The sequence below is a fragment of the Protopterus annectens genome, chromosome 8.part0 (assembly GCF_019279795.1).
Source record: "Protopterus annectens isolate FY-2018-M chromosome 8.part0, PAN1.0, whole genome shotgun sequence".
In the NCBI taxonomy this organism is placed as follows: Eukaryota; Metazoa; Chordata; order Ceratodontiformes; family Protopteridae; genus Protopterus; species Protopterus annectens.
Genome location: NC_056741.1, coordinates 1,324,767,431 through 1,324,782,051, shown reverse-complemented (window position 1 = coordinate 1,324,782,051; position 14,621 = coordinate 1,324,767,431). Strand labels below are relative to the sequence as shown.

At 37.2% G+C, this 14,621-nt stretch overlaps 1 protein-coding gene across 1 annotated transcript in view; it reads left to right on the top strand.

The window, feature by feature from the left end:
- Positions 1-14,621, top strand: part of ABCG4 (ATP binding cassette subfamily G member 4) — a 682,517-nt gene that overhangs the window by 544,886 nt on the left and 123,010 nt on the right. Inside the window, exon 8 of the mRNA XM_044080863.1 lies at positions 10,093-10,207. Coding sequence (XP_043936798.1) covers positions 10,093-10,207 — 115 coding nt within the window. The remainder of the gene's footprint in view (positions 1-10,092; positions 10,208-14,621) is intronic.

The window sequence follows — 14,621 nt, the reverse complement described above, 5'->3', positions numbered from 1 at the left end:
AGTTAGTCAAATTTCAGTGCCATACAAAACCCAGAGTTCACAGCAGCCTATCAGAAATATTTACACAACCATTGTACAAACATATAAATAGCTGGATAGAGGCTGCTGTACCTACCAGAATTAAGCCCAAAACAAAGCCAAAAATAAACCATACTGGTAGAATCCTAATCTTAACCATATGTATAATAAAAGGAAAAGTCATGGCCAAAGTTAGAATGAACAATTCTCATAATGACAATAGCTCAATAATTAAACTAAACAGGAAACTAAGAGGACTAATTAAGTCCAACAAAGCTACCTACAAGGTCAAGATACCTTCTCAGGCTAAAGACAGCTAAAAGGCCTTCTACAGTTATCTCCAAAAAATTAATGGTAACACGTAGCAGTGAGCAGAACTAGTAGTAAATGGTACCACCTTCACTGAGCATAGTGACATAGTGAATCTGCTGTCTGACAAATTCAAACCTCATCCTCCACTCCCCCCACCACCCTTTGTGAAATCCCTACCAGCATAACCCCCCCCCCCACTATCAGAAGGGAGTAGGTCATAATGGCACTCATTAAGACAAATGCAGCCTCATTGTGGCCGAAAGTATCCCAAGTTGCCTCCTAAATAGCCTGAACCATGACGTATCATGACCACTTGAGTTATTTTTCAACTACAGCTTTAAAACAGGCTACATACCAAGTGAATGGAGGACGGCAGTGGGGTTATCCATCTTCACAAGGGTAGACCATCAACTGACCCCAGAAATTGCAGACCCATAAATCTGACTATTCTAATATGCAAAGCCATGGAATGAATTATCATGGTAATGATCAACAAAAACATTGGCAAGCTACAGACACTGGATCCTTCCCAGTTTGTTTTTGTCAAAGGAAGGGCATGCCTACTTAACTTGGTAGATTTCTTTGATAAGGTAACTAAGCAGTGGACGGAGAGAAAACAGTGCCAAGAGGCAAGTCACTAGTGGAATACCAAAGGGATCTGTGCTGGACTTTCTCCTGTTTGACATTTACTTCTCAGAGGGTGAGGCTAATGTCAAGAACCTCTGTCTCGCCAAGTTCACAGATGACTGCAATTTTGGAGCCATCATAAATTCCCCCTTGATAGTAAAATCCTACAAGGGGGGTCTAATGCAACAAATGACTGGTGTCAAACCATAGATTAAAAATCAATGCAAAGAAGACCATTATAGTGCCTTTTGGGAAAACATCCAGCCAGGTAAATTACTCCATTGATAAAACACCTTTAAGAGCTGATCCAGTAGTTAAAGATCTGGGAACATGTGTAGACAGTAATCTGGCTTTTGAACAAGGTTTAAGAAAATCATTCTATGTTGTCCAGCTTATAAGTACAGGTATGGCATCCAGGTCCAGAGGAGTTCTAGTGCCACTCTTTTCGGCCCTTATCAAACCCAACATTGAGTACAGTGCTCCCTTTGGCATGTACCTGACTAGGTATATACAACAGTTGGAATGCCCACAGAGGTTTCCCACCATGAAAATCCAGGGTATTAACACATTGTCCTATACAGATTGCCTTAGAGACCTGTCTCTGTACTCTTTGCTCTGTTAAATGATTTGCCCATATGATTTATTTTATATTTATCTACAGCAATATCATTGACTAGCATTGACAATGTTTTGCTTTAGCTATTCATTTTATTTTCCTCATTTATATTGGTGTGAAATCTGCACTTGTCTGCTTTGTGATTGTAACATCAATTCCACAATATATCCATTGTTTAGGAAGGTGTTAGGCAAGCAGTAATGCCTGGAAGAGTGGATGTTATTGAGAAATAACACCCCATCCAGGGGTATTGTGAGGCCAGATTCAGGAGTTGGTATATCAAATGTGTAGAGGGGAGCAGGGGGGCTTACCCCCTGCAAAGAATGTTTTAACTTTGTTGTTTTGTATTTTATGATTGACTGGCAATCAACCAGTTGTGTTTGATCACTTGCTGTTCTTTTTTTATATATATAGACATACGACAGTGTATGTGTGTATAAGTATAAATATATTTTTATCTTTGTTTACAGGGAAAGTCTGACAGAAGTAAAACCCTTTTTCAGTGGAATGTGTGATATAGTGATTAGTCACAATTAGAACTGCACAAAATTTAACGAAATGCAACCAACCTCTTTTGCAGGATTCAGCCAAAGTCTCACTTTCACATTGTTGCCATTTTAATGCTCAGAATATAGTTCAGTAACTTGACAATGGAAGGGGCAAAGATATTTCCTGATGAAAGCATGCACTGTAAACTGGTATTAGATAAAAAAAATAGACAAATAGGACTGTAGTGATGTTTTAAAAGAAGGAAACAATGTAACTCTTAACATTCTACTGATACTGACAGCACATAATTATCAAATCATACATGGGATTAGATATGTAATTCCACCTATCTTCTGCCTTGCATCAGCAGCAAAATCTCTCAAAATTTCATGAGGCAGTTTAATTTTTTAACTGTAATTGTTGAAAAACAAAGTACCAGATATAGGTTAGTTATGTAAAAGCCATTTCAGTGACTTCTCTCATACTTTCCTTATTTTAATCAATTTCAGGGGCACAGGACTTTACACTGGCTACAAGTGATGAAAATATTCAACACTTGGTAGCTTAACTTTGTGACTCCCATAACTCTTTAGAAGCCTTTCTTAGAAATGTGTAAATGTGAATGTAATTATTTTCCATAAAACCAGGATTAAATGCTGCTGGTACTGCTTATGGTCTGTTCTCAGACAAAGGTGAAGGATTGTAATAGCATGCAAGCTGTGGGGATATTAACAAAGATTTTCTTACTGAAGTGAGCTTTAGCTCAGACATGCGTTTAAGGCTGAAGATAGGCCTACTCAATCTGTTATTAAACTAAAGTTCCCTTTGTTAAAATAAATATAACTGTTAAATAGCAGTTGAAGCAGTTAGCCTTTGACCACTTTCATCTTAGCTGGTTGTTTATCCAAGTTACCCATTGTTATTTAGGTATATACACTGCCAGGGTTATAAAAGTCTACCTGGCATGTGTGTAGATGCAGTATGTTTATACCTGGTAGCTGGAGTCATTAGACTGCTGAGATGCAGCCTATCCATTTTTCTGCTAATTCATTAATACCTTTAAATAAACTAGACAGCAAGAAAATAAATAAATAAATAAAACTACTTTTTTCAACACACACATAATAATTTATTCTCCTAGCACCTTGGAATAAAGCCTTCCAGAGAAGATAAAATAACCATAAATGCACGGACTTATACATGCAAACTAATCGTGATGATATAATAAATTAATTAAGAAAACTCTCTGAATTACAATTTTGATTTAACCTGTTAGATACCAAAGTACTGAACTTTAATACAAAAATGCTCTCCTTGTAATGCAGTTTCTTCTTAAGCAATGCATCACAATTATTATATACATAAACGTTTTTCAAAACATTGACTTTTAAATTCATTAACCCTTTCTTATGATATCCATTAAAATAGTTTACTAATGGGGGGTCTCCTGAACATTATTACATAAATTTCTCAAATGTAGCTTAAACCTAGTTGCTAACATACGTTTTGTCTCACTTATGTAAAATAAATTAGACGGACATCTAATAGCATAAACCACTGCACAACTTGTACAGCCAAATTTCCCCTTAACAAATTTCTTATTCTTAATTTTATCAAATTTCCTACACACCAAAGGACAGATTGTACAATCACCACAGGGACTCGTATCCCCATTATCACAATTAATCACACACATACTTCTTCTTCTTCTTCTTTTGGCTTTTTCCGGGTTAGGGGTCACCACAGCAGATCATCTGTCTGCTCATGATTGGCAGTGGAGTTTTATGGTGTCGAGTTGCCAGCCCGGCACCCAACCTTCCACAGAAGGCACACACACACTCACACCTAGGGCCAATTTAGAGTGTCCAATCCACCTACTGCATGTCTTTGGGATGTGGGAGAAAATCGGAGCACCCGGAGGAAACCCACGCAACTACAGGGAGGACATGCAGACTCCGCACAGAAGGCACCCCAGCCGAGAATCGAACTGGAGAACCTCTTGCTGTGAGGTGGCAACGCTAACCGCTACACCACCGTGGCTGCCCTAATTAATCACACACATACTACTAAAGAAAATTAAAATGATTGCTAGTTAAAACATCTGCCATACTTTTTGCTGTTATAATTAGGTTATCAATGAACCCAAAAATAACCCCGAACATGTTAACCAAAAAAAAAAAAAAAGAATTAGAATTTTGACATTCTTACTCAAACAAACCCATAAATAATATCTCACAAAGCTTCCAAACAAACAAATGAAAATAGCCATAAAAAGGCAAAATAATAAAAAACAAATGGCTAAAAACCCAAAATGACTTAAAAATCCAACTGGTAAGCACTTTCATTCCCTTCATGGAACTTCTTCAGACCAAGTTGTATAATGAACAAACTTATTTAAATACGTGGGAACAATAACGTGACCCAAAGCACTTAATGCAATATTCTCTCCAATCCAGTTCATCTTCTGCATCAAACCTATGATCAAAACTATTGACTTCATCAATTATTACAAATTCTCTAATGGTTCTTCCTATATAAAATGACCGGCATTTTATATAGGAAGAACCATTAGAGAATTCTACATGTGAGTGAATGAACATGTAAGAGCAGTAGGCAAGATTGATGTAAGCAATGCCTTGGCAAAACATGTTAAGCAAAAACATTTGTTAGAAAAAAAATAAGGCATCCTTCAAATTTGTAATAATTGATGAAGTCATTGGTTTTGATCATAGGTTTGATGCAGAAGATGAACTGGATTGGAGAGAATGTTGCTGGCAAATTATACTGAATGCATGTGTATGCCCTCATTTAAAATGATAGGAAAACGTTAAAGTTGTTCTTAGAAGGAAAGGGTTAAGGCATTAAGTGCTTTGGGTCGCATACTATTGTTATTAAGTATTTAAATAAGTTTGTTCATTAAACAACTTGGTCTGAAGAGGTTCCATGAAGGGAATAAAACCATTTACCAGTTGGATTTTTATGTAATAAAGTCATTTTGTGTTTTTAGCCATTCGTTTTTTATTATAAATCCATAAAAAAATAAGTATAGCCAGGAGCAAAAACTGTGCCCATAGCTGTGCCTTTAAGTTGTCAAAACATTTTTCATCAAATACAAAAAAAATTTATTCAAACAAAACAAGTTTCACTAAATTTACATCTCAGATATATCAAGTAAATGGGATCCCTATCAGTTGATCGAGTTTTCGAAAATTGATATAGGTGAGACAATTTGATCGAATTTCTGAAAACTTGAAGCTTTTGAAATGAGATTGCAGTACAGTGAGGATCAAGAAATTTACCATTTTCCCCAATGTAGTGTGATCTTAGAGTTGGTATATATCATTTTCAGGGGGTGTGGGGTGCAAGCCCCCCTGAAAAAACATAAAAAAAAATATTTTTTTTAATATTCGAGTTTTGAGAAATTCAGTCATATTTTCTCGCGATATGAATTTTGAGTTTCTGAAAACTCAGTCAACTGACATAGATCCCCTAAATGACATATAATGGCTTCAATACCAAATTTATGTTCTGTGCTAGTATAAAGACTAGCCACAGGAAACCAAAACATTTCATGCCCCCAAATTATACTGGATAACCTCTCAATTAAATGATTAGTATCCCTGATATAAGAAAGTAGTTCAACAACTGCCCTATTGAACTTGGTATTAAAAATCAGACCCAAATTCTGAAATATGGTATCACAATTAGAAACAATAAGTCTTCTTGGTGAGTCATTTAAACGTTTATGAACTTTAACTAAACAATAAACTGTAGCTAATTTAGACTGGAAATTAATAATTTTTCATCAAGCTCAAACTGACTAAAATAACCTAACCTTTGACCTTTGGTTAACAAGTTGGAAAAAGCATTTACCATTTTCTGATATTCAACCATTGTACTACTTTCGTAAACATTAGAATAAATGTTTCATACACATACAATAATATTAACATTCATAACAATTTTCTTGTCATTATTTGATTGTTAAAATACTAAATTACAATTACATTGTAATTTATTTAGTGTTCACCAATATTCTTTACTCACATTAAATTCTGCATGATGCTTGTTACAGCCAAATGAAGAAAACATATCTATATCATTATTAACAACAATAGGAAACACTTATACTTTTATTAACTATAAGGATGAATAAAACTACTAAAACTTTTAATATCAGTATTATCAAATAAGTGATAAGCATTGGAGCCAAACTTTCATCTATGCATGAATAAAAAGAAGAGCAATCAGAATCAAAAACAGTGCTATCATTAAAAAATTGCATACCAACATAGTTATCTGTGTTTTTCAAAAAAGAAAAATACAATAATGCAGTTTTCTACACAGCTTAAAACAGTCAATTTTACGTTCATATAGCTGTGGTAAGACCGTAGGAACAAATGTAAGTCCCAAACTCAAAACCAATAGTTCATCTAAAGAAAGAAAAATACTAGAAATATTTAAAACCGTATTCTCATCACTACCAGTGTCCCCAAAGTTACGAAACTCTTCCAAAATATCAGGCAATTCAATGCAAGTAGCTTGGCCAGAATAAAAATGACCCATTTTACCTTCTGTTCTTCTTTTTCTGTTGGTGGTATTCTCCTCATAAGTTTTGTTGCTCCATCCTTCTCTTTTGTCCACTGTGATGAAAACTGTTGTTAAATCATAAGTTCTGATGGTTGCAATTCAAATGAACATTATTACCTGCCACCACAGTATAACTAAGATCATCTTTTCCCACATCTGGCATATCCGTAGCTGTAGGAGTACTGGGAGTTGAATTCTATGAAGATGAAGAGGCCAAAGCAGATTCTAAAGACATATCCATGTCAGAACAATGACTAGCTGATACATCATTCACATTCCTATTGGACGAAGACTCCTTTCTCCATAGAAACGCTTGCTGATTGGCATAATCCCTATTATCTCTTTCAAGTTTTTTTTTATAATCAACTAGTTAATTTTCATGTATTTTTTTTAATTTTAAAATGCAACTGTTGCAACTTGTCATTAAAAATAGTGTTACCAAGTTCATTTTTTTAACTGATCGTGCAAAGTTCCAATTTTAACACTCAATTGATTCTGTTTACGTGTATCATGATCAAGTAAAATACAAACCCATTCCAAAGCACACTGATGAGCAGCTGCAACCCAGTGTTTGGACAGTCTAAGTTCACTGAATTTTTCAAATCAAAAGGAGCAGATGGGGTCATAAAAGCTCTAAGACCATAAAGTGTAAGATTAAGTTCTACATACTAATGTAAAAAATTATGTTAGTGTGTTCTAGTTTCAGAATACCAATATTTTTCCAGCTGGCCCAACAAATTTTGATATTCTGTTGAATAAATCCAAATTGTGACTGGGAACCATAGATGCAAATAAATCATTAAAATGAACATCTCTTGATTCCCTAAAATCATTCAAAAATCATTCACAGAAAGTTCACCTCGGATAGCAAGATGTTCTTCTTGAAGAACTGAAGTAGGATGATGAATAAACTGGTCAGCGCTACATTGTTTCACATCAAGTTCGTCTCATAAAAGTCAAGGTGTATCATCATGGTGGGGGGGGGGGATAAACTAAACAACCAGAAAAAGAAATACAAAAATGACTATTTTCTACACACATGTAATAATCTATTCTCCTAGCACCTCAGCAAAAAGCCTTCCAGGGGAAGATAAAATCACCACAAATACATAGACTTATAAATACAAACTAATCATGACATCATAATAAATCAGTTAAATTATCATACACATGGAAAATTGTGGTAGTTTCTTTACCTTTAAATAAGTTTATTTTTGTTGGACTGCTTTGATTTATTTTAAATTTCATTTTTAAGTCATGCTCACACCAGCTTATGCAGTGTAGATACATCATTATAAAGTGGAACTGTTAATTCTGCTGAAAAAGTTGGCAACGTTGTTGAGCTGTCATGTAAAACAGCCCATCAAATGCAGTGAACTACATATGCAGTAGTGCCACAGCATTACACTATTTGGGGTGAGAGAGAATAGCAACCAAAAAGGAAAGTGAGATCTGGATAGCAAAACAAAAATACACAAAAACATGTAGTTACAGGTGCACACACTTCTTGCATAGCTACAGGCAGTCTACAAGTTCATCAGTCCACCTAATGGCCATGTTTTTTAGAAATAGGGAGGAGGTGCATTTGTCAAAAACTGAAATGGATAGAAGATATAAAAGCCACACAGAAAGCATTCAGCCCAAGATCAAACCACAGAACCAGGAGCTGTGATGCAGCAATGCAAACCACAGTGCTGCCCCTATTACCTATGAATACTATATTTTCTTTAGTAAGTATAACCATCTTAAGGAGAGTGATACAATGGATTTTTTCAGCTATGATCCATGGTATACAGCAGAAGCACGATGTTTGAAATATAAATATTTAAACACTACTCCACAAAGGCCAGTGGCAAGGATGACCAGCAGTGTTAATTATGTGCAGTTGGCCAATAGTGTTCATAATATGCAGATGACCAGTAATGTTCATAATGTGTAGATCTATTCAGTTGTGCACAGTTTATGATTTGCAAAACTTAAAAGAGAGCTACAGTGGTACAGAAAGCCCTATATATTGTTTTAGATTAAGGCTTCAGCATTCTTCTCCCCCTACCTACGTAGCATGGACAGTTACATATATCCAGTTGTTATTTTTAATACTGTAAGCATGCTCAAAGATGAACCTACCTTGGATTAGTCCAACCCCATTTATGTTATACCCACCTTGCCTTGAAGTCACTAGCTCCCCCTGGTTTTCTAACAGAGGTATATTTATATTAATCATTTACACATTGTTCTTTCTAGTCTTCACGTCCTGTGCTAGCAGATATAGCAATGAACAAGACCATAATGTAAATACTAAGCAGCTTAACTGGGCCACTGTTCATTATTGCCACTGTCAGCTAAATTAAAAAATGAACAAGAGATGCCACTAGGTGAATAATAAATAGTATTCAGAAATGTCACTTTGTTATCACTATCTGACAGTCTTATGAGAAATGGTAGTTTGTGTTCATGGGGTCATACAGATTAAAAATTGATTATGCTTTTGGTTTGGGAAATTATAGTTTGACTCTAGATTTTTGCAGAAGCTGTCTTATGTATTTATTTGCAAAATGTTTTATCTGTTTGACATGTGACTAGCCAATTACCATAGTAATATTACATGTATGCATACTAGATGAATAAGCATTTTCATAATCTGAAATATTATCAGACTTCCTAAAAGTTCAAAGTGTTGCTTCCTACTCACTCACAGTACTTGCTACCTCAAGGCTGTATTTGAGGCAGAAATAAATGCCTTTTGAGTTACGACACTAACCTTGATAAGCTGCAGACAGACAAATAAATAAATTGAAAAAATTCTACCAATTTCATTTTGTAACAGACTTCTGAAGCAGCTAAGTACAAAGGACTGGCAAATGAGGAAGTGGTGAGGCTCTGAGCTGCATCCTGATGAGTGACATTATTCCTAAAGTTTTACAGTGACCTCTTGAGTTTCTGGTGCAGAGCTTAGCACACCTGACATCAGCAAAGGGTATTTTAAGGGGCATGGCAGAGATAAAACTGGGCTTTTGAATTTGTGTCACATAACTGTGAAATATAGACACTGAGCTTAACATATTAAGGATATGCATTTATGCATGCAGTGAGTCTGCAGTATGACATTAATTTGTTGTACTTCTTGCATATGCTTTGCATTTTAATATACATTCCTGATTCATATTTAGGTCAGAAATAATGCTAAGACCAAATTAATGAACACGTCTGACTGTAGAAAAATAGGATCACTTTTCTTGAGTACAGCTTTAGTGAAACAATATGCATTTTGGACTATGCAAGTATGAATTTGAGACATCATGATCACAGAAGAAATGGAGTAATGTGCCCTGTAAGCACAGCTTATATTATCTGATTTGATTTGTAACTTATGAATTTTCTCTACCACTTACACTACCTTTAATATTCTGCTGTTAAACATTTTTTTCTCTCTTTTACAGCTGTACATTCTGAGCCAGGGGCAATGTATTTACAAAGGAACAGTCCCCTACCTCATCCCGTATCTGAAGAAGTTGGGCCTGTATTGCCCCACCTACCACAACCCTGCAGACTACAGTAAGGCAATATGTTTTACTTTAATTCCACCTGCAGTCCTGATACCCTTCTTCCCAGTCACTGAACCATAGCAGCAGTCCATGATATGTAATGTTAATATCTAGGTATACTGTGTCTGGGAACTGGGTCAGCTGTAGTGACTCTGAGGTGAGATTGTACTGTTAATATACACAAAGGAGGTAACTCCTCTGATATCTCCAACTTTAGACCTATCGCTATCCTCTCCCCTCTCTCTAAAGTACTAGAAAAATGTATTCATAAACAAGTTTTGCAGTGTCTAATACAGGAAAATCTGCTTACACCCACTCAACATGGCTTCAGACCCAAACATAGCACCACTACAGCTCTATTATCCTTCTTCAACACTGTCTCTATAGCCCTGGATGACCATAAACTTATGTCTTGCCCATTGTTGGACCTCTCAACAGTTTTTGACACTGTCTCTCACTCTCTTCTGCTGCACAAACTGCATAACGTCAACTTCTCCTCTGATACTGTTGCATGGTTCTCCAGCTACCTCACTGATAGATCTCAGTCAGTGAGATAGCACTCTGCACTCTCCCCTCCTCTCCCTGTCAAAATGGGTGTACCTCACGGGTCTATCCTAGGGCCTTTAATTTTTAATATCTTTACTAATCAGCCCTATACCTGCTGTCCTCAGTCATCTTTAGTGCAATATGCAGATGACTCTACGGTCATCACCACAGCCAACTCTCCCTCTAAGCTCTTCTCAGATACTCAGGCATCTTTTAACTTAGTTGAAACATGGCACTCCAACAACCAGCTCATCCTTAACCCTAAAAAACAAAGCTGTTACTCTTCCTATCTAAAAAGTGCAACAATATTAAACAGTCTTTCTCCACACAGTCACTTAACACTCCCATTCAGGTAGAATCCAGCACTAAGCTCTTAGGCGTAACCATCAACGATCAGCTTAAATTTGACTTGCATGTTAATAACTGTATCAAAAAGACTCATTCAAAACTAGGGCTCTTTTACTGTAACAAGAAATTCCTTCCCTCTGAAGCTAAGATTACACTCTCTTACCTTCCTTCTACCCAGTCTAATGTACAATTCTCAAATTCTCACAAATCTTAACTCAGCACTCCTGACCAAACTCGAATCTACCTACAACAAGGTAGCTAGAGTTGCTACCCAACAAACCTACAAATCCCATCACTGTCTCCCTCTAAAACACCAAAACTGGCTTGAATTACCCCACCATCTTCTTCTGTTTCAGCTCCAGATTATCCATTCTAACCTATACCATCCTTTCTACTGCCCAGCACTATCCCCTCTCATCTCCCATTATTCTCCCTGCAGACCTCTCCAAAGCTCTAACCAAGACCTACTACAAATCTACAAACCCAAGTCTAAAGTTGGACGTAACATGTACAGCTATCACCCCACTATTGCCTGGAATAGGCTCCCACTAGAAATCAGGACCCTTACACATCCTAAACAATTTAAGACAGCCACCAAAGAGCACTTTAAAAGTCACTGGTCTTGCCACTGCACTCCCTCCTTAACATCCCCTACTTCTCATACCTTAATCTACTTTCTGTCCTTAACTCACTCATCTCACTAGCTCTCTCTAATCTTCCTTGACTACTCTTTCTACTGCCTTCTAAAATCTATTAAGCAAATTGCCTCAGAGACACATACTATTGTAATTGTTTTGCCTTCATGCAACTACTTCATGATAAAACTGTGTTTTGTAACAACTTTCCCCAAAAACTATACTCATCTTAATGACATATTTCTTTTTATTCTTGAAATAGTTATGCTATACTCCTGATTATTGACACTGTATAACATTGTATTCCTACTTAATGCCTTGTAATAATCCTGTAACATTGCTGTTTAATGCTAATTTATAATGAAAATTGTATAATATGTTAGAGCTTTTCTTCCCGGGCCTCCGCTGAAAAACGGCTCTTCAGCTCAGTCGGGCAATCCCGGTCAACAAATGTAAAATAAATAAACAAATAAATTAACCAGTAAATTAAAAGTGAATCAAGTTTATGGCATTGTATTTGCAGAGAAAACAGATAATTGTAAGCTGTGAAACACATTACTTTCAAGACATCTGACAGAGATGTTTTTAATCCGGCTGTGAGCAGACTGTAACAGGGAGGATGGGTGCCAGTGTAATAATGGGAGCATCTAGAATGTTCTACCATTCTGCAGATAGCTAGCATGAAAAAATTGCTGAGGTACTCCACAGGTATTGGAATTTTTCTTCCAGCTATGACCTGGGTAGAACACATGAGCTCAGATGCTAGGGATGTCCTTACTGAAACCACTGTTGCAGTATTCCAAACAGATGGATTTTCACCGCTGACAACCAGCTGGGGTACTAAAGCCTAAACCTTCCCAGAAGGCATACATCCAACATGTGACCTCAGCTAACAAGTGTAGGGTATATAAGTGGATGTATGAGAATATATTCTAAGACTATCTCACCACCAGCCTGAATTCAGGTTTCGGACCCATTGGTCTGATCTCCATGTTGTTGTTTGCATCGTAAGCCTTCGTGGATTCAGAAAATACCCTGTTGGACAATCGTCCTTCTAGTTTATCCTCCTTTCTGTGCTCTTGTTAGATGTCAGCTGGAAGGGAATAGTGCGAATGCAATAGGCAGATACCATACAAAGACCTCCATTCCCATTTCCTGTTTTGCTTGGGTGTAGAACATGACTACAGATCCTGTTCCATCTGCCAATCCTTTGTACCAAGACATTGAAATCCTGTTTATCGTCCTTGAATATGTTTGTAGAGACTCAACATGTAAAGCATTTGTCCTAGTGTAAGATAGTGGATCCCTTCACACCTGACATACAATTCACTCTCAACAAAAAGCAGAAGAGGCCAAGGCTCGAGTCCCAGTCTTCCCAGTCTGATTCCAACATACTCACTGAGGTTAAAGAACCTGTGGTGCATCTGGCTCTACCTCAGATGCCTGCTACCATGACCCAGCTGGAGGCTGGTATAATATCCAAGGACCACACATCTGAATTGGCTGTTACTGTGATTGAGAAGGGAGAACCAAAGATCATTATTTCAGAGGAGCCAGAGGGCATCGCTCAGATTTTAGTATGGGAAGAAACTTCTGGAACACTGATTGAGGTATGTCAGGGGTTGGAGCCTCTGCATATGGTTTAGTTGGATGTCACTCAAGACAAAATGGCAGAAAACCAAGCATGTTCCCTCTCCTCCTCCAACTAGGGAGAAGTGGTAGATGTACTTTTCTCATGACCTATTCAAGGCCGTTATGGCTCCTAAGTCTCCTTCCTTTTCAGCTCCTGTGCCCACTCCACAGAAGGTTAGTATAGAATTTTCATCTGAAGAGGAGTCGGAGGGTTCAGGTTCTGCTGACCATTCCTTAGCCTATTCCTCTAAAATACACTCTCCTGGTCAGGTACCATCAGATGATGAGGACTCCCTCTCTTCTGATTCCCCTTCTGAGAGACCATTGTAAATATGAAGAAACATTGTGAGTGGGAGTCTAAGCAAATCTCTGATGTTCAAAAGAGATACTACAGCCTTTTAGAGGTGGGCACCCCAATGTCTTCCCCTGTCTTTCCAGTCCTGGAAGCCTTTCTGGATGCTTTCCTATGAACATCCACAGCTTCAGACTCTCAATTCCCTGCTTCTAAAAGGCTAGGTAGATACTACAAAGTTCCAGAGGATCTTAAGTTTCTTTTTTAGAATCTTGTAGCTGACCCTTCACTGTCTTCTTAGCATCATTAAAACCCTCTGTGCTACTGCCAAATGCTAGTACCCAACCCTCAGACAAGGACAGCAAGGCTATGGATAGGTGAGGAAAAAAGTCTATACTGCTTCCACTCTGGCTTTCAGGGCCATAAAGTATCAGTCTCAGATGACTAAACACATTTTATCTATCCTTAATCTGAACAAAGCTGTGGCTGACATGTCAGCATACCGCTCAAACTCTTAGTACAAGAAATCTAGACAAAGCCTAAAATAATGGTGGGGCAAAGGCCCAAAATTAGGGGCAGATTTTAAATATTGCTCTTATAAACTTAGACAGTTGCTAGAATACTTGGAGTTGTGTTATTATGCATTTTCTGAAGGATATGAAGTGTGAAACAAGCGTGAAACTCAAATGGATGTCATTATTTAGTGACTTTGATTCTAAGTGATTTGACAGAAAACCACAAAGGTTGTAAAAAACAGACCAAAAATATGAGGCAAAAATCTGGACATTCTGCGAAAATCTGAACAGCTGAGAGGTATGCATGTCAGGCATACTCTCCAAGCAACAGATTTCATCCTTGATAAATCAGGCAACTCAAGTGGCTAGTCATAGTATAAAATGCAACTATAATGCTGTTAAGTCCTGTTCCAGAACAGCTGTTACTGGCTCAGATATTAGGAGATGCACCTAGTT